Genomic DNA, 24,174 nt, shown 5'->3' with positions numbered 1-24,174 from the left:
ACAGTAGCTTCTGCGGAGAGGTCATTTAGCAAACTCAAGCTGACGAAGAATTATTTAAGGTCTAGAATGTCTCGGGAATGTCTTGTGGATTTGGCCAGGCTAAGTATTCAATCAAATATTGGCAGAACAATACAGTTTCATGCTGCGTTTCAAAAATCTTCACCAAAAAAGGCCAGAAAAGCTTTTTATTTAAAGTAAATACTGAGCCTATCTACCTTTTTTACTTTTTACTAATAATTATGTCTTCTGATGATCTGATCTGCATTGAAATATAAAAGGATGTTTCAATGTGAATTTTTTCTCCTTAACTGTATTGTAGCATAAACAAAAATGTTCAAAACAAATGTGCTTTATTCTCTCTGATCCTTTTATTTTATTTATATTTATCATGGGGAGAGTATAGGAGCATAAGGACTCAAATGTAGAAAATCAACAGAGCGCTTCATTCCACCCCTCTCTCATTTACACTTTATGGCCTTACTGGCTACAATTCATGGCATAAAACCGTAGTGGATAAAAACAGGATGACTAATGGAGACGGAAAGGGGGCCCGAAAGAAATGTACCCACTGATAAAATTCCTCTCAGAGGCCCTGGGTTCCATAGCGTACCAAGGGTATGGGGAGAAGGCAGGCACGGGTTATTGATTGGGGACGATCAGCCATGATCACAATGAATGACGGTGCTGACTCGAAGGGCCGAATGGCCTCCTCCTGCACCTATTTTCTACGTTTCTAAGAATTAATCCCTGATGCACTCCACAAATTCTTCTTCCACAATAGCCTTGTCAGTTCACTATGTCCAATCAATATATAGACTAAAAACTCCCTGGATAATTTAAGTTCCTTTCAAATATGCTCGATATTTTGCTCCATCTACTGGAGGGGCACATTTTATAGATCCATGTATTTTGCCTGTTATTCATGATATCAACAGAAACCACTTCAACATTGCTCTCTGTGTCTCCTATATTATGATTCACCACTGTTCTGATACCTTTGATTAACAATCCTATCCCACCTCTTTTCTCCTGTGCCCTGTCGTTTTGGAGCTTTGTATAACCTAGAATAATGATCACCCAGCAGCCACATCGCCACAATAGCTATTAGATCACTCTCATACACTGCTTCCTGCGCTGTCAACTTACCTATCTTATTGTAAATGTTGTGTCCATTCAAATAAATATTGCTCAGCTTCAATTTTTATCAACTCTGGATTTACCATGTTGTATGCATAAACATAGCAGGATCTGCTACCATCCAGCATGCACAAACAACTTGCCATTGATAACCCCAATAGAGGTGGGGTAGAATCTGGGGAAGGTAATTTTGGCTAATAGATACCCAGATTTCAACCATTGAGTCAGGCATTCAAAGAAGGCCATGTAATCCATCCCAGCATTCAGAAAAGTAATCTAACAGATACAGAAACTACTTAAAAAACGCCTTTACCACAGGGATGTCAAAAAGCGGATCCAGTCGCTTAAAGCCCTCTCCACACTTCCAGAGTCTGATCTTGGAATTTTGCGAACCTGCAATCATACAAATAAACCAGATAATATCAGGGCAATTTAGCAGTTTAGCCAATTACTGCAGATAAAGAATTCAGATGATGTCACATTCTTAATTGAAATGTAATGGTGTAATTTGCTGTCAGCTAATATTCTGTACACTTTAATTGGCCATTCTTTGGAAAGAGAACCAAAATGTCACACACGTGACCAGATGGCATCACATAAAGTAATACATTAAAAAATTATTGTAAGAGATTAATCTTATTCACTACTATTTTCCTACCCACAGAACTATAATGTATGTCTGCTGAAGATATGAACAATCTAGCTTTTTAAAGCCCAGTTTTTAATTTAAATTTAAAAGAGTTTGCAAAATAAAACTGAGTTATGAAAAAAATGCTTCCGTGTGAGGTTACACACGTGCCTAGTTATATTTGACGACTGACACTAAATAAACATTGTCAGCATAACATAAATTTCACTTGATAAACGTCAAAAAAAATATGAATCGTATATACAGTACAAAATAATATGCCCATAATGCTTTCAGAATTAGAAGAGATGCATTCCACAATTTATCATATTTTTGGTCACACACGTGACTAAGAATGGGGCCTAATGCACTTTAAAAGTACATTAAATGATGGCATCACACAGAATTTAGCGTTTGATAGAAGAAAGCAGGGTAACACAAATGGGATTCATAGGAAGAATTAAGAATTAAAAGGACCCCTTTTCAGTTTTACAGTTGCTGGCTGCTCTGGGATGCATTCAAAACTTGATTCAGAGGAAATATGGTCATAAGTTATAGGAATGTGATAGAAATGACCCAAACCTGCAAATTATCACTATACAGTGAAAATGGATGCTGCAGAATTTTAAAAAGATGTAGGTAGTCACAAATATACTGACACAGAAACATTTCCCAGCTACATTGTGTTCAAGAGCACTGGAAGGAACCTGGAAACAAGAATAATATATAAACCAGCAATGGTTGCTGACGCCCAGAATTGACAGGCCAAATTCAGAGCCAGCATTCAGGCATCAATAATCTGCATTTATAGCATTGTTAACGTGATAAAACGTTCTAACACATGGGACGAGGTTCGATAACTTTTTCAACTGGTGCGCCATGACAGAAATAGAATAAGAGGAATCAGTGTGGATGGAAACCTGGTTTACAAGGACATGAGCCGCATTGTGGGACATATGCAATTGAAGTTGTAGAGAGGGAGAGGGGTAGAGAGAACTGAAGTCATATCAGTGATAGAACGCAGACCCAAGTTGCCCACACAACAACCCCACACAAAATAGATAAGAAAGTAGCAGTGAAACCGTATTAGAGAAACTGAAAATGTAGCATACTGTAAAGATCAGCCACATTTTTGTAAAACAGAGAATGTGGGTTTTTAACCTAAAATGTCAAACTAAATGTTAAGTGTGTTGTACTGTGTCTTTTTGGAAGAGATGGTGCTGTTTCCTGAATTTATACGGCATTGCTAAAATGAAGTAGGAAACTGAAGAACAAGCTGAGAATTAGCTGAGAAGATAGCAGGAGTGGACAGAGAATTAAAGTAACATGAAACTGGAAGGTCAGAATCGCTCTTGGCAAACTGAAAAGTTCTGCAAGAGAGTCATCCAAACATCATTCTTCTCTGGCATAGGGAAGATCACATTGTGAACACCAAATATAGTACACAACAACACAAATGGAAGAAGCTTCCATCTAAAAAGAGTGTTTAGGTCCCTGGACAGTGGGAAGGGAAGAGGTAGAGGTGGTACATTTTTTGGCAATTACATAGTAAAGTGCCGCAATAAAGGGAGGTTGCTGGAGGTAGAAGAATACTTACTGGGGGGGGGGGGGGGGACACACACAGTGGTAGAGTTGTTACCATACAACACCAGAGACCTGGTTTCGATCCTGACTATGGGTGCTGTCTGTAGGGAGTTTGGACTTTCTCCCTGTGACCACATGGGTTTCCTCCCACATTTCAAAGACGTGCAGGTTTGTAGGTTAATTGGCTTCTGTAAATTCTGTGTAGGATAGAACTAGAGTACGGGTAATTGCTAAATATGGGAGCAAGTGGATTTATAATGTATATTGGTAACCAATTTATCCCCCAGGAGAGAAACGTGGGTAAAGGGAAGGTAAAGAGTTGGAAATAGAACACATGAATGAGTGAGTAGAGTAGAAATTGACAGTAAGGATAGAAACATTTGTTCGAGGTATACATGAGCACAGCACCAATAGTCATCCACATACCAGAAAAGGAGCTGGGGTTTGGGGCTGAAAGTCATTTCAGAATAAGACAAACAAGGAGAATTCTCTGTTCACAAAGAAGCAAATTGGACGATGCAATCTCAAAAAAGAATGTGACTGCTTGCAGTAGAAGCAAATAAAGAGGCACAAGGAACATTAAAGTAAATCTCACAGCTTGAAGCACCTGAGGCTATCAAATCACTGTTCAGCAGTGCTGCCACAGAAGTAATCCAATTTGGCTGCTCTATGCCTGGGTCTCCTTGGATACCATGAGCTGCCTTGACAGTTACCAGAGGCTTCTTCTTAGTAACTGTCCAAAGGGCCAAGGAACTGGAAGACAGAAAGGTCAAGAGGTTTGTAGTTTAATTCTCTGCATTTAGGTAAAAAAAGATTTATATCAAATATACTTTAAAAAATGAAATAAAACTGAAATACTTCAGGCATAAACGCACCCATCATCAGCTCCAGAAACCATATTCTCCTCATTTATCAGCTGAATGCAGTCTATGGAACTCCTGGGGAGCAAACAAGAAACGATGATTAGTTGAAAAGCAAGAAACTGGTGATGCTGGAAAACTGAAATAAAACCAGAAAATATTGGCAGACATTCAAGCGGCCAACAACAGAATGAATGTTTCACTTTCTACAGACACTGCCCATCATGCTGAGCATCGCTAGCTTTTTGTTATATTTCAAAACTGCAAGTAATCTAGCTGAGACGCACTGAAACAGCAGCTCTGATCTAAAAATTCTACTCTCATCTCCCATTGAGAGGATATAGTTTTCTGCTGCTTCCATTCAGACATGACATTGGGAGTAGATTAGACAAGGCTTGGGCCCTGGTGTTAGCATGTAGTCCTTTATACTGTCTGATACCTGCAACATAAACCAAAAGGAAAACGATCTGGCTACTAGAAAAAGCGCAACACCAATGTCAACTTATCAGCTATGTATACAATGGCAGGGATGTCTGGAATGTCTGATAGTATGGCACATCGTTTATGTTAAACTGATCACTTTGTTTTTTTTTAATTGTGGCATTATGTCAGCAACTCTCTCTCTGCAATGTCAGCATCAACCACTGCACACCACCTTCTCCTCCCAAGTCTGCTCAGTGCATTATACTACTCCACTAGTGCCCCAACATGCTTTCTACTCTCAATTTCCATCCACAGCATGGCCCACTCCTGCACCTATTTTCTATGCTTCTGTATTTGATTTCTTGTTAGTCAGAGGTTGGACAACAATGGGCTCACCAGACTGCCATGGGATGGAGCCAAGTATACTCAAAACAAGTAAAGATCAGAGAGATTAACTTTAAGGTATGCCTTCCAGTGGGTTCCAGTTGAGCCTCTGTACTTGAATTCTCCTCCACTCTTGGTGTTGAGCAAATCAGGCCCTTGGGTGTTTGGGGCCGGGATAGCCTTGGTAGTGTTGAAAAATCAGAGCACATCAGAAAATGTCTAGAATTTCTGCAATCTCTATGCTCACCACCTGTTATTTAGGTCAGATTTTCCACAGAACCTCAGCCTTCAGGTGGCAATGAAGCCGTTCCATTTTCTTAACAGTGTTGTTTCAAATTAAAGAGCTCCTTACATGGGCAGTTAATTGGTTCCTGGATCTCCTTCTCATTCGAATCAAACAAGTCCTGGTGTTTTTCTATATGGAAGCCAGGAGTCTCTCCATAGGTGTTAATTATGGACTTCAGAGCAGTTTACGCATCATGCATACAGATTGCTTGCCAGGTGCTATTTGAGAAGAGCTTTTTGTAGCAGCTTGAGATTTTCAATATTTATTTTCTTAAAATGTGTACTTGAGGATGTTATTATTTCCGAAGGTTTGTGCAGGCTCGCCTCCATAGATAAGCACTGAATCTCAAGATAGAGAGGCAGCAGCAGTCCTGTTACTTTTTATCCACCAGTGAGGTCAGATATGTTGGGGGGCTGTACGATTCATCTTCAAATGACAGGCGCAAAGTGGAAAGTTGTCACATTACTTCAGTGAGCTCAGGAACAAGGCAGGTGTGAAAATGAGCATTATGTATAAAGACTCAAAGTGAAAGACAACCATTTGCAGGAGTGGAAGCATGATTTGGATGCACCAGAAACAAAATTCAGTGAGTGAACATTGTTAGAAGTTGGAACCGGTCATGTGTGATATTAGCTCAGCTTTATCCCCCTGTCTATTTGCATAGCCTGCCCGCCCCCAAAATCAACCATTAATCACCACCATAGTAATCTGGTACGGTTGGTTCAACCTACCACAGGCAGGGACGGCACGATGGTGCAGGGCTAGAATTGCTGTCTTACTGCACCAGAGGCCCGGGCTCGATCTTGACTACAGGTGCTGTCTGTATGTACGTTCTCCTCATGACCTCATGCATTTTCTCCCGGGTACTCCAGTTTCTGTCACACTCCAAAGACGTACAGGTTTGTAGATTAATTAGCTTTGTTAAAGATTGCAAATTGTCCCTAGTGTGCAGGATAGTGCTCATGTATGTGGCCATGTGTCATCTCTGATTGGCGCAGACTCAGTGGGCCAAAGGGCCTGATTCCAGCCTGTATCTTTAAACTAAACTAATTCCCTTTGTTTGATCCTGCCCACTCGGCAGTTAAAATGAACTATGTTCTCTTTCTCAATACTGATTAAGGATCTACAAACTAAAGCAGTAACTGTTTATCTTCAGAAAGATACTGCCTGGTCTGCTGAGTGTTTCCAACATTTTCTGTTTTTCAATACAGGACTACATGTGCTCTGAACGGATGGTAGTATATAAGCCAACAAATCAGTTCAAAGTTTTGCAATCCTGCAAAACTGGTCATGAATTGGAGTTGACAACTGAACAGCTAACAGGAGGCGGCTCCATCTCAATGACAACCGGGATCAGGGCACCATGTTTGGGACACATGGTTTCACAGGTGTTTGCAACTGCTCAGCTGTGTTTAATTGCCTCCTTAATGCAGGTATAAGAGAGCTCTCAGCACCTAGTCTTTCCATCACATTTGGAAACTTTTATTGCTATTTATCAACATGAGGACCAAAGTTGCACCAATGAAAGTCAAAGAAGACATTATGAGACTGAGAAACAGGAATGAAACTGGTTAAAGACCTTAGGTTTACCAAAATCAACTGTTTGGAACAACATTAAGAAGAAAGAGAGCACTGGTGAGCTTACTAATCGCAAAGGGACTGGCAGGCTCCACAGCTGATGACAGAAGAATTCATTCTATAATAAAGAAAAATCCCCAAACACCTGTCTGACAGATTAGAAACACTCTTCAGGAGTCAGGTGTGGATTTGTCAATGACTGCTGTCTGCAGAAGACTTCATGAACAGAAATACAGAGGCTACACTGCAAGATGCAAATCACCTGTTAGCCGCAAAAATAAGATGGCCAGGTTACAGTTTGCCAAGAAGTACTTAAAAGAGCAACCACAGTTCTGGAAAAAAGTCTTGTGGACAGATGAGACGATGATTAACTTATATCAGAGTGATGGCAAGAGCAAAGTATGGAGGAGAGAATGAACTGCCCAAGATCAAAAGCATAGCACCTCATCTGTGAAACACAGTAGTAGGGGTGTTATGGCCTGGGCATGTATGGCTACTGAAAGTACTGGCTCCCTTATCTTCATTGATGACACAACTGCTGATGGTAGTAGCATAGTGAATTGTATAGACACATCCTACCTGTTCAAGTTCAAACAAATGCCTCAAAACACATTGGCCGGTGGTTCATTCTACAGCAAGACAATGATTCCAAACATACTGCTAAACAAAGGAGTTTTTCAAAGCTATAAAATTCTTGAGTGGCCAAATCAATCACCCGACCTGAACCCAACTGAGCATGCCTTTTATATTGTGAAGAGAAAACTGAAGGGGAATAACCCCCGAAACAAGCATAAGCTAAAGATGGCTGCAATACAGGCCAGGCTGAACATCACCAGAGAAGACACCTAACAACTGGTGATGTCCATTAATCACAGAATTCAAGTAGTCATTGCATGCAAAGAATATGTACCAAAATACTAAACATGACTACTTTCATTTACATGACATTGCCAAACATTATGGTGCCCTGAAATGGGGGGACTATGTATAAACACTGCTGTGACATTTAAATGGTGAAACCAAAATGTATAAAAATGACCTTTATTAAAATCTGACAATGTGCACTTTAACCACATGTGATTTTTTTTTTCTATTACAAATCTCAAATTGTGGAGTACAGAGGCAAATAAATAAATGATGGGTCTTATAGAGGGCACTGTATGTGCAATCACATCACTCACTCATGACCATGAAATACAAGCTGTGCTTCCTCTGCAATCTTCCAAATGCGCACCGTCCGGTCTCTGCCCCCAGATGTGACACAGCGCTCTCGACTAAGGCTGTCCAGTCCTGTGATTGCATCCTGGTGACCAAACCTGATGGAATTGGAGAACAAAGCGAAATAAAGCTCAACACTTGACCCCCTTTACTGATCCTCATTGTTTAAATCAAGACTCACTGTTTAGTGGTCGTGGAACCTACCCAATCTACACATTTTTGGGGCCAGGGAGGAAACTGAAGAATCCAGAGGAAACACTCACAATCACAGGAAGAACATGCAAACATTACACCAACACCACCAGATTTAAATCCAGGTCGTTGGGAGCCACTGTCAGGTTGGTTAATATTTTTAAATTTTACTGTTGCTGATTCTGCAACTGAGATGATGGGAATTTTATTTGGACCTCTACATAGTTCTTCTACAAGCATCAGAAATAAATAATGGTCCCCCTGAACTCAGCAAAATGCAGTGTACCATAAAGTCAATACCGCATCTATAAAGATCATTCAGATGGATTTCACATTACTTTAATTCTTCAAAAGTTTGCGCAAATTTATTGAACAGAGCATGAATTTATTTCCAGTGTATTACAAATTACCACGGTACTCACAGAGTTTCAACGTAGGCGTTCTGGTCAACATTCCATACCTTAACCGAGCGATCGTGCGAGGCACTGTATAACTGATGAGTCCCTTTCCTAAAGGATAAACCCTGAATACAGGAGGGAGTAATTAAGAGGCCGTACAAGAGTTAGGTTTTTTTTTTTAAATGCTGTACATGAAGCTCCTTATGTTTCAAAAAATCACATTTGATATCTCAAGACAAATTTCCATGAAATGCAGAATGTGAAGCTCCCTCTGTGCTCATCACAAGACCACAGTGACAACAATGTCTCAAGGCAGCAAGTTCACAGAGTATTAACTGCTTTCATTCTGAACTCTCACTCATTGTGTAGGAAGGAACTGCAGATGCTGGTTTAAACCGAAGATAGACACAAGAAGCTGGAGTAACTCAGCGGGACAGGCAGCATCTCTGGAAAGGAATGGATGATGTTTTGGGTTGAGACATTCCGATGGCTAAACCAAACAAAAGAACACTGGGATAATAATACTGGAGTGTTGTTTATTGCTTCCCCTGTGCTTGGACTCCTAATTTCATTCCAACTGTTATAGTTTGTTTCTTCCCCAAATACTGCTTTATATACAAACAGGCACACGGTTTATGATAATTGAGCAGTCATTAATCTTAACCATTCCCAAATATTGCCACTGCTCATGTGCAACGTTTTATGAAACTAAATTTACTCCCACCAGAGGGCGACCAAACCTCATATTAGGATTCAAAATGCAGCACCCCACTGGCACGAATCTACAGGGGACATCAGAGATAAGAAGACAGTAACTAGCTTTATCAGGAAAAATGTGGCAGATGTGATTTAAAGCAGAGAAGAATTAATTATTTTGAGTAGGAAAAGTACGATTCAATATTAATTATGTTGTACAATATTAAAGATGTTTGCAAGTAAAGTGGTTGGGGGGGTGAAGACATAAATATTTAATAGGTGGCAGGACACATCGAGAGATTCATTCTAGAATGAAATTGTGAACTTTCTAAATCACAAATGAGTCCTAGTTGGACTAATGCATCCAATTCTGGACACTGTCTTTTGGGAAGATTATCAGAGACCTTGCAGATATTTTCCTTGAACAGAATCAGAGACTTCTGATATCAACTGAGATGACATTGCTGAGAGTAATGGGTTTTGATGAGATTTCATGTGTTCTTTATTCCTGGTAGGAGCAAAAATACATGTTATGGATGACAGAGGGATCAGGAAATGCAGATTTCATCAGGAGATGCAGATTTCAAGTAACTGGCAGAAGAACACGCGGCAACGGAAGCAAATACAATTACTGAGTATTTGTTATGACTCGGAAGCATTGCAGATTCTAAAAGGGAATTGGATAAAATAATATTTAGGACTATGGAAAAATGAAAAGCACACTTTGGCTTTCAAAGACTAGTGCCCACAAAATGGACTGAATGTACTATGGAAATTCTTCCACAATCATTTCTTGCACTCTCAACTCTCCACACTGACTCACCGACACTACATCTTTATGCCCTTTGAAAGTGTGAAGGTGCTGGCAGGTAGCGGCATCCCATATTAAGATCAGCTTGTTTCTATCGCCTGTAGCCTGCAGAGAAAAATGCTGTCAGATCGAGTTTCACACAGCGCATCCATACCTTTACCATCCAGTACACTATTACATCCAGTACAAATCTACAGGATCTGCCAAATACATCATATGGTTCAAACTCCAGCAATTCATAGTAATGGGGAGATGGGTCATTATATACTGGTAGGAAGCAATTAACAAGATAATTAACATCCATCATGCCATTGCTCCTAGCAGGTTGGTTCAGCAGAATGGAATGTCTTGCTACAGTGGTGGGATATGTGTAGGGTATAGAATGCATTTTCCCCCTCTTATTTGAGGGGGAAAATATACTTGCATCGGAAGGAGTTCAAAGAGCCATCACCAGGTTGGTTCCACGGAAAAAAAGCTCGTCTTAATAATGCCTGAGTAGCTTGATCCCGCACTTGTGGTGTCGAAAAAATCTTACTGAAATTTAGAAGATCTGAATACGTTTTAAAAGACATCTTCCACCAATTTACACAGTGGTGTACAGTAAGCCTTAGAATTCTCTATGCCAAAGTCTTATGGACACTGAGTATGTCCAAGGCCAAGGTTGGGAGATGTTTGGCTTCAGACAAATCTGCTTCGGGAGGGCAATGGATTCATCCAAAATATCTAATCAGTCATAATTTGACTGAGGGGCAGATGTTGGCAGGACAGGCTACTACTTCTTCTGTGCTAAATACCGCAAAAGATTGATGTTGTCATGTCTCAGTTCCAGAGCTCTTGTTGTTGAATCAGAAGTTTAAGAGTTTGAAGTCCCACTCCAGAATCAGAGGCACTGGTGAGTTGGCCCTTGATCCTTTCCACCTTCAAGCGAAGGTGAAGATCGTACAACATTTCAGAGGGAAACAGATTTCCCAGTATCTTAGCCAATATTTATTTCTGATTCAGTGTCACAGATTAAAGTGTAATTTGAGTTGCAGCTGTGCAAAAACATGAAGTATTTCTTTCAGTAAAATTACTTCAGCGAGTACATGACTGGTCATCAAGTATTTTGAAACATGGAAAAGTGCCAGTTATGCTTCCTCTTCTTTCTTGATTCTGGTTGAAAATGGGCATGCAGTAAAATTCTCAAAGCAAAATGGCCTAGCTGAGGGAGATGGAACCACTTACCAAGTACTTGCCGTCTGATGAGATTGCCATGGAGAGGATGTGCATTGTATGCCTCACATGTTGATCTTCTTTTCCCTTGTGCCCTCCACGGATTGTGTGAACCTTTTTACCATTAGCAATGTCCCCTAAAACCATGGGCGAGACACAGTATCAGCGTTGCCTTTCAAATCCAGACATTGCATACTAGTAGTAACAGTAACAAGGAGAAACCAAGCATAAGTAGCTAATAAAATCTGAGCGCATCAGGTTCTTAGCATTGGGTGCTGCCACAATCTTAAAACTGGGCTGCTCAAACTTACATTTAATGATGGAACAATCTTTAGATGCTGAAAATGCATGTTTATCATCGGGGGACAGAACTAGGCACGTGATAGCAAGCTGGTGACCACGTAAAAGGCGAATTTCAGATACATCAGGAGGAAGATACTGAAACAAACAGAGGAACAGTTACTTTCAAGGTACAAACAGAAACAATCAAAACTGGGAACTAAAAACATAATATTCTGGAAATAACAGGTCAGGCAACACAAGAAACAGTTACTATTTTATGTGCTACCCACATGCTGAGTGTTTCCAGTATGTTCTGACTAATTCAGGTTTCATTAATGAAAGTATGTCCAATTCAGGATGTAAATGATGCATTAGAACTTCCAGGTACAATAATCCTGTCACATTTTGACCATAACATTTTGGCTGGAAGGATGTGAGTTGGTATAGTACACACTCTACTGTACATAATGCACAATGAAGGGAGTGAATAGCAAGCCCAGTGGCAGGGCAATAAATCAAGTGGACTGCTCTGCTTTGGATGATATGAAATATCTTGTAAGCGAGTGTGGGAAGTGACATATATACCATCGCACCATTAGATGCATGATGACCTGCAAAAAGCGTCACATCTGTGGCTCGCAAATTAACAAATAATTTTTAAAAAATGAATATGAGATCACATATTATTCAAGAGATCACAATCAATAATCAGATGGCACAGTAGCTTAGTCAATTATCAAAGCTAAATATAATTTACAATACAATACAAATTTATTCGTCACATGCACCAACTAAGATACAATTAAATGAATTCACCATGCAGCGATACAATTGAAAAAAAGATACAACACACAATAGAATTTAACATAAACATCCACCACAGAATTCTTCACTGTGGTGGAGGGCAACAAAGTTCAGTCAGTCCTCCTCCTTTGTTCATCCGTGGTTGGGGCCATGAACCCTCCGTAGTCGCCGCTACGGCTCCCCGATGTACAGGCCCTCTCGTCGGGATGATTGAAACTCCGACGTCAGGATGGTCGAACACACTCCACGGCTTGGACTGCCCGAATCAGCCACTTTCTTACCGGAGACCACTGCGTCAGGATGTTATAGACCGCAGGCCAGCTGTCGGAGCTCTTCACCGGCGATCTCCAGCAAGGGATCCCAAGCTCCGGAGGTAAGTCCACACCACGCCTAGAAGCTCCGCAGATCACAGCCGCACGATGCCAAAGTCACCAGGCCAGCGATCGGAGCAAAGGAAAAGTCCACGCTGCGCCTGCTGCTGAAGCTCTGGGCCCGGCTCTGAGAAAGGCCACTCCAATCCAAACTGTTAGGCCGCGAGAGGGGAGGTGGTGAAGGGACATGGAAAAAAGTTGCCTCTCTGTCGAGGAAGTGACTGAAAAACGGTTTCCCCCCTTTCTCCCCCACCACCCCCCACATAAGACATACCAAAGACACTAAAACAAACATTTGAACATATTAAAAAAAACAAAAAATCAAAATAATGAACACACTGCTGGCAGGGCAGCCGACTCACAGCGCCCCCAACCGACTCTCCTTGTAATCTAACTGTTACATGGACTTATTTGTTAAATTTAACAATTATTTGGTTAAATAATTGAAAGGAATTGAGGGGTCTGGGTAAGATCCAGTCGGTGTCACAATTTAATTATGAAACCCGCAGTCACACTGTTCACATAGAAACAATCATTGAAAAACACAAACTACAACTGTGAGAATAGAACAGGCTTCCCTGTTTTACACTCACACTTAGATTTTGCACATGTTCATAATGTGATGAATTTTTATTTGTGGATCTTTAATCCTTTACTCACATCTTTGGCAACGAGTCGTTTAAGTTTCCCCTTCTGTTCCAGCTGCAAAGAACCAAAATTCAAATCAACACACGTGGAAAGACAAGTTCAGTTTAAATTATGAGATAAAAAATTCAAATCATATTGCAAAGAACCATTAAGTGGCACATTCCTCACCTATGGCTCTTGGCCAACTCAAAAGGATTAACATAAATATTCTAATAGGTAATCGATATAATTTGATATAGAGCAGCTGCAGCCTATCCTTGGTAAAATAATTCCAAAGTGACAATTTTATTGAAAAGTGGCTTATTGTAACACCGTGATATAGTGATGGTGCTACTGCCTCACAGCTCCAGGGACTTGGCTTCAAACCTGGGCGCTGGCAGGATACACAATTTCTCTGTAGGCCGTGTAGGATTCTCTTGGTTACCTCTCGCATCACAAATTACTGTTGTTAGTTAATGAGAATATGACAAAAGGGAGATTCGTCTATTTGAAAATGACAGACACGATTAGTCGATTTGCCCCCTCCTTTGCCCCAATAAGAAGGAATCATGGAAGAACTGCTGATTTGGCAAATATGCCCTTACTTTTATTAAATATGAAAAATATAGCTTCAGTAGTTACACTTCAATGTAACATCAGCCTCTATATATAAACTATCAACACACAAGATGTTATGACATGGTCAAGGCCACACCTGTAACCAACTACTATGAGGGACTTGGATGTCCGCTCAAGATCAAGAATTACTGACCCTATGAGCGAAAAAAGGAAACAAAGCATAAGCACAAAATATTGAATATAAGATTTCTATTGTTACAGCAGGTGGGAAAGGACTGCTACCTATTTCAGTTTCTTCTGTTCCCTTTAAAAAGGAAATATTTCTTACCACATCCTCCTCCAACCTCCCTCCAATGAGGTCATTCTCAAGCTGTTCCTCCTCTGCCTTCTCTTGTTCTGTAAACAAAAATAAAATGATGAGATGAGAGTTTTAGTAATATACAGATAGATGTTAATTTGGTTTGTTTAAATTTAGTTTTCTAAATAAGGATAAGGGGTAGGCCATTTAGGATTGAGATGAGGAAAACTTCACCCGGAGATGTGAATCTGGAATTCTCTGCCACAAAAGGCAGTGGAGGCAAATTCACTGGATGTTTTCAAGAGATAGTTTGATTTAGCTCATTGGGCTAAGGGGATCAAGGGATCTGGGGAAAAACCAGAACAGGGTCAGCCATGATCATATTGAATGGCGGTGTTGGCTTGAAGGGCCGAATGGCCTACTCCTGCACCTATTTTCTATGTTTCTAAAATATTTAAACAGATCCTAGAACTGCTCTGAAGCATGATGACAACTCCACCCTTCCCATTACCTGCACAAACTGTATTGAACAATGCAATGAGGTAGAACTACAGTAAACCCAGTGCTACATATAGGCAATTTGCTGCAACTGTTGCTGCTGGAAGAACCAGGAATAATTTTGCTCTAATTCCCCTGAACAGGAGCAGTGTAGGAAACAGAAAATGCTCAGTGCTATTGAGTTGTTGCAACTTTGCATAGGAACCAAGCACCAGATATGGAATATATAATGACAATATACCCTGATAATTTGGTATCTGATTGTTCGGAAATCCCTATGGTTCGGCATCTGTTCAACTCATTTATACACGTCCTTGTTACACAAGGACCTATGCACTCATGAAGACAGCCATGTGTTATTGGGAGTGGGCTAAGTGAGTAACTGGAACAGGAGCCACAATTACAGAAGGGTTTGCAGCCAGAACAGAGGACCAGAATGTTTGCATGGTTCAACGTGCCCGACAAATTGAAACATAGAACTGGTAACTTACCTGGTTCGCTCGTTTAAATTCAGGAGTTTCACCAGAAAATTATACTACCATGTAGCATAATAAAAGGTGAAGTAAAAACAGTGTTCTGATAACACGACTAACAGAAAATCTGTACGTCCACCAACCCAAAGCTTTGTGCATATTGATTACTAGAGTTTTATTGTGCATCATTTACAATCAAAGGCATACAAATTGCTTGGCAATCTATACAATGCTAACAAATAGGGAGACTGATCTGTACCTTCTTCCCGGAGTTGTTCCAGGTAAAGTTTGGCAAGTCGCAGCTTCTTCTCCTGCGCCGTTTCTTCTATCTCCAATGACTCAGCAACTTTCTTTTTGTGAGCAGCACTGTCAGAGAATTTAAACAGTCTTTAATTTATTTTTATTTTTAAAGAGGTGTGCAAATGCATATGATGCTTCTAATCCAATCCCAGAAACTTCAAACTTGAATGGTGACCCCCCCCCCCCCAATCAGTTAGACATCCAGGTTACAGGAGGAACAAGGTTCTTGGGTTTACTATCTTTGAATTAGGACAGGATGGAAGGAAGACCAAAAGGTCTGCTTCTGATTAAGTTTAGTAACCACTTGCTGGAAAGTGCCAGATATGGACACTGGTTGAGGTCTTTTATAATTAAAATGCTGTCAATGCTTCAAAGTTCCATTAAGTGGCAAGACACCACCACAGTGCACAAATCCCAATGGGTCAACTTATTTACATCTCATTTAAACCTTCACTCAATCTCCTCTGTTTTAAAGAAAGCAAATTACAGTTTATCCAGCATTTCCTTCAGAGTGAACATTTGTATAACGAATTTTCAACCCAGCTTGCAAGGCAATTAGAAAACAGAATTCAATAGCTACCAATGAATAGAAGCTTTCCTGTCTGAAGATAGTGGCAATGACCAGTCAACGTTAGGATTAGGATTCAGACCGAGACTAACAAATCACACATCAAACCCAGTGGATGGAGGCACTGCAGATGGTCAGGACAGCAGTTGTTTCAAACAGAACACTTCTGCTCTGCAGACAGCAAAACTTACCACAAAGAACACCACATTGTCCATTTTGTCATTGCTGTCAAGAGCTACCTACTCATCCTACCTTCCAGCACTGGGTCAGATGCCCTGCAGGCTGTACATATTGTACTGTTTATATACATTGATGGTTCTGTTCCCACCATCACCCTTGCAGACCTCGATTTTCAGATCCCTGCCACACTCTGGGTGTAAAATGTTTCTTCATCTCTGATTTAATTCTTCTATCAGATACTTTAAGACCTATGCCCTTTGGTTTTAGAACATTCTGGTACGAGGAGTAAGTCCTTAATATTTATACCTTCGCTGCTCACCCTTAACGTTATGCTCAGTAATGGCTCCCCTCAGTTCCCTGTTCCAAAGGGAGGGCAGCATAGTGGCGTAGCCAATAGGGGCTGCTGACTCACAGCTATCTGTCTCACTGAACCTTTGTACTGTTAGCGTTTAGTTTGTACAGTCTGTGACCAGATGGGGCCCTCGCCACCCCACACAGACATGAATATTGGGAGATTAATTGGCTGCTCTGCAATGACGAGTGGCAGAATCTGACAGGGAGAAATCAGCTTGTTGAAAATGTGGGGAGAATCAAAATATGTTTTGATTCTCAGAAACAAAAATTAGAATAGGATTCCTGTAAAAAATGGATGCTTGATCTCCAAGGGTAATGTAAATTAAAATGTCTGGTTTAAATAACTTAAACAAATGAGTGCCTTGGGCAGGAGGAATGGGCTGGGCAGCTGGTGTGGAAGGCATTTAATGTAGGTGAGACCGAGCTCTACGGTTACAAGCAGGTCTGAGATAATCTCACGATGGTTACCTTTTTACCTGGGTTTCACTCAACAGGTATCATTTTCAACCCAGTACCAGCAAATATTGTTAGTACTAAGTAGCATAGAACTAGTGAGCACTCGGTTACCTTTCAGTCTCCGAGTCACTGGAAATCTCTTCATTCAGCTTCGGGGCAAATTTCTTGCGAACTTTATCTTTGCCATCTTCTGCCTGGGGATTAAATACAAAATGAGCACCCAACATTGAACAGAAGAATACAAGATCTCTCCATAATAATTAGTGCCTCTCTCAACCCAGCACTCCTATAAAATCGAATCCGGCCATTTGACCAAGATAAGCATCTCAGTAACAGGGAGGTGAGAAATTAGCCTTATCAGTTCCATATCACTGTATACCTCTGTATTGTTCCAATTGTCTGGTTTAGCTTCAGAGCTCCAGTGCCGCCTCTGATTTGAGTATCACATACTGAACTTGATCAGCACAACAAACGTTCACAAAAATTACCGTTTCATCATCACATATTGCTCATTGCGACAAGAGACCTATTTGTTGTATAACTCTATGACTGTGTGTGGATTCTGATCATGTACTTTTGTTCTTCTTTTTCCTTAATCAGGCAGAAAGCCTATTAAATCTCTGCACATTTCCTCTGGTTCAATGATGAAAGCTAATAACACACTCCAGAGTTTCACAGCCTATGGTGCTTAAACATTTATCCTACTTAAGAACCTAAACCCTTTGGTTGCTATACACCTGCTCCACTTTACTGTAGACCTCAACTGTTGTGCTGGAAGGGCCAGATTAACAACCCAAGTGCCTTCTGAGGGTCTGAATACTTCAGAGGTTCTTGTTGCAGCTGTTTCCTAGCCATTACATATAGAAACATAAACATAGAAATTAGGTGCAGGAGTAGGCCATTCGGCCCTTCGAGCCTGCACCGCCATTCAATATGATCATGGCTGATCATCCAACTCAGTATCCCGTACCTGCCTTCTCTCCATACCCCCTGATCCCCTTAGCCACAAGGGCCACATCTAACTCCCTCTTAAATATAGCCAATGAACTGGCCTCAACTACCCTCTGTGGCAGAGAGTTCCAGAGATTCACCACTCTCTGCGTGAAAAAAGTTCTTCTCATCTCGGTTTTAAAGGATTTCCCCTTTATCCTTAAGCTGTGACCCCTTGTCCTGGACAAGGCCTTAATAAGATGGCCTTTTCAGATAACTAAGATAATTGAGGTACCTTATTTTTAAGCTGTTTTCTGGCATTTAAATGTGTGTTTCTTTTCATCTTTTTTAACATGCAATTAAAAGATAGTTTTTTTAGAAATTATCAATTAATCTTAAGTTTTTTTCAATGTTTGTCAGTGCCAGAGATTCACAATGAAAATTCAGACATCTGATTGTCAGCAAACCTGGGGGCATAGCTTAACCAGCTGCCAGTGTAGTTCTGAATCTTTAATGCTCAAGCACTCTGCTGTCCGAGAACAAGCTTTGGGACCATGCTCAAGGTAACTCCAAGCAGGGCAGAGAAGCAGACAATGCACTGCTTACACTGGTGAAAAGGACTAAAACATCCAACGGGCTGCTCATGGACCCTATGTCGTGCATCCTGTTCTAAATGCTTAATCAGAAGAAAGTCAGCAGCATTCCTGTACATTAAACTCTGTGTTACATCAAATCACTCATGGTCTGAGAAAAAGTGCCCCAGGTTTACAAATGTTTTCTTGTACTCCTGTATGCACTCTATCATGTAGAGAGCTTGAACAACCCTGTACATGGAGAACAAACATTTTTCACCATCACATATCCATTTTTCAACCTGCTACAGGACACAATGACACATTTTCTTTTTTGTATGTGCTGATTTCCTAATGCTAATGGATGTGAATATTTTTTAATATATCGAACAGAATGGGAGCAATGCTGATATATGATAATTTATTGTTCATCTCAATCACCAAAAAAGTGATGGTAAGTCACCTTTTTGAACTGCAGCAAAAAACTGCTAGAAGAACTTAGCAGGTCACGCAGTATTGTGGAGGATAATCAACGTTTCGGGTCAAGATCCTGCATCAGAATTGTGGCGGGAAAGTAGACATTGTAATGTGAAAGGGATGGGCGAGATGGGGACTGGTAGGTGATGGGTGGAACCCACGGGAGGTGGGGAATCATGGGCAGTGGGAACCAGATTGAGGAAAGGAGGGGTTAAGAGACAAAGGGTGGCAGGTGATAGGTGGAAACATAAAAAAACAAAACAAAATAATGAGCAGAGGGATCCAGGTGGGGCAAGAGATAGACTAAGTGACATATGTAACCAGATATGGGAGAGATGATGGGAAATGGGGGGGGGGGGGGGGGGGGGGGGATGGTGATGGGGGGAAGGGGTGGTGATGATGGGTGGGGGTGATGGTAGGAACGCATGTGTATGGATGATGGGCACAATAATATAGTAACGGTGAAAAAAGGAAGAGTTGAATGATAGAAGTGGCAAAGCAACATAAGGGGTGTGGGTTACCTGCAACCTGAAAATTCAATGTTCATGCAATTGAAATGTAGGTGACCCAAGTGGGCTGTGATGCTTTCTTCCAGTTTACATTTGGCCTGACTATGGTGGTGGAAAAGACCACGGGCAGATAGGTCAGTATAGGAATGGGTAAGTGATCTAAAGTGACATAATCTTGTGTCTTCACCTTCTACAGATTTGATTTTGAGGAGGTATTATATAGAACAGGACCGTATTCCATAGAGTTCAGAAGAATGAGAGAAGATCCCATTGGAACCAGGGATTAAAAAAAGTGGCTGATCATTTAAGAACAAGATAAGATAAATTCCTTTACATTGGGCCCCGTAGATTTTTGGAATTCTCTACCCTGAAGGGCTGTGGAGGCTCAATCACCAAGTTCATTCAAAGCACAGATATCTGGATATTAAGGAAATCAAGAGACAATGAGGTAGTGAAGGAAAATGGTACCGAGGTAAGAAATCAGCCACAATCTTGATAGATGGCAGAAAGGGCCTGAAGAACCAAATGGCCTCTCCATCCTCCTCATTCTCATGCTTTGTCGTGTAGGCAGGAAGTCACAGGAGCCGACTCGGGGGAAATGACAGACGTGCTTGGCTTAAGACTTGAGTGAGAACTTGCAGACATGTCCCACTGCTCTAGTCTTAATTGCAGCAGCAGCTTTGGCAATTGGTTCCAAAGAACCTTCATCAAATTGCTATAGTGAATTTAGTAGATGACACATGGGATTTACAGTAGGATAAAATGTGCCAGTCAAATTAACTGCTTTAGTGCTGATGACATCAAGCCTTAACTGTAATTGCAGCTGCTTTCTCCAGGCAAGTAGAGATTATTCCATCATAACCCTAACCTGCACTTTGTAGATGGTAGGAAAGGATTTAGGGAGTAAAAAAAAGACTCACTCTTCATAAGATAACCGACCTTTAGTCTGAAAGGTTTAACCTGAAATGTCACCTGTTCCATTTCCTCCAAAGTTGCTACCTGACCTACAGATTTCCTCCAGCACTTTGGGTTTAATGCAAACGTTAATCTGCTCTTACAGCATACACAAGGGTTTGTTGAGATAGGTCAAAGGTGACTCTTAGGATATTGCCTTTAAGAAAATAGATGCTAATGTTGTTGAATCCCAGGTTGCCGATCAATACCGTCAAGCAAACCTCATATGGACCGGGAATGCAGCAATGTCTAAGAAGACACAAAATACTGGAGTAACTCAGCAGGACAGGCAGCATCTCTAGAGAGAAGGAATGGGTGATGTTTCGGGTCGAGACCCTTCTTCAGACAGGAGTCAGGGGAAAGTGAAATGAACGGTATAGACGGTGATGTAGAGAGATAAAGAACAAATGAATGAAAGATATGCAAAAAAGTAACGATTGAAAAGAAACAGGCCATTGTTGGCTGTTTGCTAGATGAGAATGAGAAGCTAGTGTGACTTGGATGGGGGAGGGTTGGAGAGAGAGAGGGAACGCAGAGGTTACTTAAAGATAGAGAAATCAATATTTATACCACTGGGTTGTAAGCTGCCCTAACGAAATATGCGATGTTATTCCTTAAATTTGCATTTAGCCTCACTAACAATGGAGGAGGTCTGGGACGGAAAGGTCAGCATGGGAATGGGATTTAAAGCGTTTGGAAACCGGGAGATGGGATTGAGCGAAACAATCGCCCAGTCTGTGTTTGGTCTTGCCGATGTATAAGAGTCCACATCTTGAACAGCTGATACAGTAGGTGAGGTTTGAGGAGGTGCAAGTTAACTTTTGTCTAACCTGAAAGGACTGTTGGGGTCTCTGGACAGAGTTGAGGGAGGAGGTATAGGGACAGGTGTTGCATCTCCTGCGGTTGCAGGGGAAGGTAACTGGGGTGGAGGTGGTTTGGGTGGGAAGGGATGAGTTAACCAGGCAGTTGCAGAGTGAACGGTCTTTGCGGAAGGTGGAAAGGGGTGGAGATGGGAAGATGTGACTAATGGAGGTGGCGAAAATGTCAGAGGATTATGCGACGGCCGATGGGTGAAAGGTAAAGACTAGGGGGAAGCAAGGGCGGAGCTGCGGGGTACTGAGGATATACGCAAGAGGGCCTCATCTATGATGGAAGAGGGGAACCTCCATTCCCTAAAGAATGAGGACATCCCGGATGTCCTTGTTGAAAACGTCGGGTGGCGCCACCAGCAGTGGCTGCCTCGCCAACAATCTGTCTGTCCTTTCTTTTTGTTATTTTTAGGATGTGTTAAAAATATGTTTTAATGATCCTTGGTTTGTTTTATGTGGGCGATGGGGGGGATTGGGGGAAACTTTTTATTCCAATCTCTTACCTCGACGATTTTGTCCCATATCGTATCTCCGTCCCCACTGCGGCCTAACAACGTAGAGTTGGCAGCCTTTCCTGGAGACCAACGGGCGCTCCAAGCCGCGGGACATTAATATCACGGAGTTTGCGATCCATTTGCCGGGGAATCAAAGCTCCAACCACGGGCTCGTGGACTTTAACATCGTGAAGCCCACGGTCTCTGGTAAGAAGAGGCCGACTCGGGAGTTTTAACGTGGGAGTTTCTATCACCCCGACGGGGGCTCCGATCGTCGGCTACGGGGGCTTTGATCGCCTCGACTGCGGATGGTTTGACTGCCCTGACCGAGGGAGAACTAGAGGAAGAAGATTGAACTTTATTGCCTTCCATCAGAGTGAGGAATGTGGAATCCACTGTGATGGTTGTTTATGTTACTTTTTATGTGGTTGTGTCTTGTTGCTTTTGACAGCATGGCTGTATGGTAACTCAAATTTCACTGTACCTTAATTGATACATGTGACAATAAACTGACCTTGAAACCTTGGAACACCTCTTCTTGGGTGCAGATGTGGCAAGGGCAGAGGAATTGGGAGTAGGGGATAGAGTCTTTGCAAGTAACAGGGTGGGAAGAAGTGTAGTGCAGGAGGCAGGGTGGGAAAAAATGCAGGAAGCAAGGTGGGAAGAATACCCACACAGCAGGGTGGGAAGAAGGCCGTCCTACCAAAGCACGTGTTATTGCTTTCCAATGTGTAAGACTGCCCATGTAGGGTGGAAGCAGGGTTAATACTTATATGGCTAGTTACAGGAGCAAATTTATTTTTTGGATAACTACATAATCCACATTCTAAACACTATTTTATAAACAATAAATTCTCTAACTATGACAGAAGATCTTCATTGTTTGGATGAAAGTGAAACGTTACAGTATTATACATGGTAATAACAATCCAGGTCAGTGGGAAGTAATTAATTTATATCTCATTGGACAATTCACAGAACCGGCAGAAGCAGTGGTTATCAAGTGATATTGATACGGTCCGGCTCAGATTTTGGTGTACACCAAACCATTTTAGTCAATAAAGAACTTTTGAACTGCAATACAATAGGCTCGTAACATAGGAAAAGGAACAACCAATCAGTATATAGCATGGCCCCATAAACAGCAGCAGCAGGTTATTGCAGTCAGGCAACAGATTTAAAGTTGCAAGTGGGCGATCATTCTTCAGGTTCACAGCCAGGTTGGCAGAAGTATCTCCACGCCCCCAACCCTCCCTCCTTTTCTTCCCCCGCCCCCTCCCTCCCAACCAGGTCCTCCTACTCCATCTCACTATGCTCCCTCTCCCCTCCACACGCACCGTCCCCTGCTCCTGCAACCTATCCTCCTCGACGCACCCCCATACCCTCCCTCTCTCCAGCATTCCCATATTCTCCCTCCTCCTCTAGCCTTCCACTTCATCCCCCTTCCTCCTTCTCCGCACATAATCCTCCCTCCAACTGCACCACACCCCTGCACTCCCTCCATCATACCCCCACCCTCCATTCCCCTCACCTTCATATCCTCCACTTTCACACTGCCCAACCCTCCCTCCCCCTCCTCACCTCGCAATCCAACCTCTCCCTCCTCCATACCTCCCAACCCACTCATCCGCTTCTCCACCCTTATCCTCTCTCTTCTCCCCTACTTCTCCGGATCCCTGTCCAATATACCCGCTCCCTCGGCCCATCATAAACGTCATCCCTCCTGCACCCCCCTCTCTCTCTCTCTCTCCTCATCTGCACCCCTCCCTCTCCTTCCTGTATACCCATCCTCCTGCAACCTCCTCACCCGTCTCCACCACCCTAACGCCCTTCCATCACTTCCACCTCCTTGGCTGTTCTCCGTCCACCCTTCCTGTACACTGCCCTCGCTCCTCAGGGCCACCGGCGTCACCCACGTGTCCACGATCAGCTGTGGCGCAGTCTATTCCCGGGGACAGGCAATTCCCCCCGAGCCGCCCGGGTGCGAAACCACAGTCTCCAAGATCCCCCTCGTTACCTTCCTTTTCTTGCCTCTCGCTTCACTTGTCTTCTTCCTGCGGATGAAGAACGAGCCGCTCTCCACCGCCATCTTGCCCCGACCCACACGCGCTGCTGCGGCCCCGTGAACCCGCCCCCACAGCGCTCCGTGATTGGATGCGGGGACCGGGCAGC

General features: G+C 42.2%; 1 protein-coding gene across 2 annotated transcripts in view; it reads right to left on the bottom strand.

The window, feature by feature from the left end:
* Positions 1 to 24,174, bottom strand: part of rrp9 (ribosomal RNA processing 9, U3 small nucleolar RNA binding protein) — a 30,959-nt gene extending 6,785 nt beyond the window's left edge. Inside the window, exons 1-13 of one of the 2 annotated variants that reach the window (XM_055647828.1) lie at positions 24,020 to 24,174; positions 17,309 to 17,391; positions 15,599 to 15,705; positions 14,399 to 14,466; positions 13,525 to 13,566; positions 11,719 to 11,845; positions 11,420 to 11,544; positions 10,208 to 10,300; positions 8,713 to 8,813; positions 8,062 to 8,196; positions 4,225 to 4,287; positions 3,945 to 4,102; positions 1,451 to 1,530 (exon numbers count right to left, since the gene is read on the bottom strand). In XM_055647828.1, the coding sequence (XP_055503803.1) occupies positions 1,451 to 1,530; positions 3,945 to 4,102; positions 4,225 to 4,287; positions 8,062 to 8,196; positions 8,713 to 8,813; positions 10,208 to 10,300; positions 11,420 to 11,544; positions 11,719 to 11,845; positions 13,525 to 13,566; positions 14,399 to 14,466; positions 15,599 to 15,705; positions 17,309 to 17,391; positions 24,020 to 24,091 (1,254 nt within the window). In that variant the 5' untranslated portion in view covers positions 24,092 to 24,174. The remainder of the gene's footprint in view (positions 1 to 1,450; positions 1,531 to 3,944; positions 4,103 to 4,224; positions 4,288 to 8,061; positions 8,197 to 8,712; positions 8,814 to 10,207; positions 10,301 to 11,419; positions 11,545 to 11,718; positions 11,846 to 13,524; positions 13,567 to 14,398; positions 14,467 to 15,598; positions 15,706 to 17,308; positions 17,392 to 24,019) is intronic. The other variant, XM_055647830.1, reaches the window with a different exon arrangement.

Source organism: Leucoraja erinacea, chromosome 16, assembly GCF_028641065.1.
Source record: "Leucoraja erinacea ecotype New England chromosome 16, Leri_hhj_1, whole genome shotgun sequence".
Classification (NCBI taxonomy): Eukaryota; Metazoa; Chordata; class Chondrichthyes; order Rajiformes; family Rajidae; genus Leucoraja; species Leucoraja erinaceus.
The sequence above is the reverse complement of the archived record's forward strand: the minus strand, read 5'-3'. Positions and strand labels throughout refer to the sequence as shown.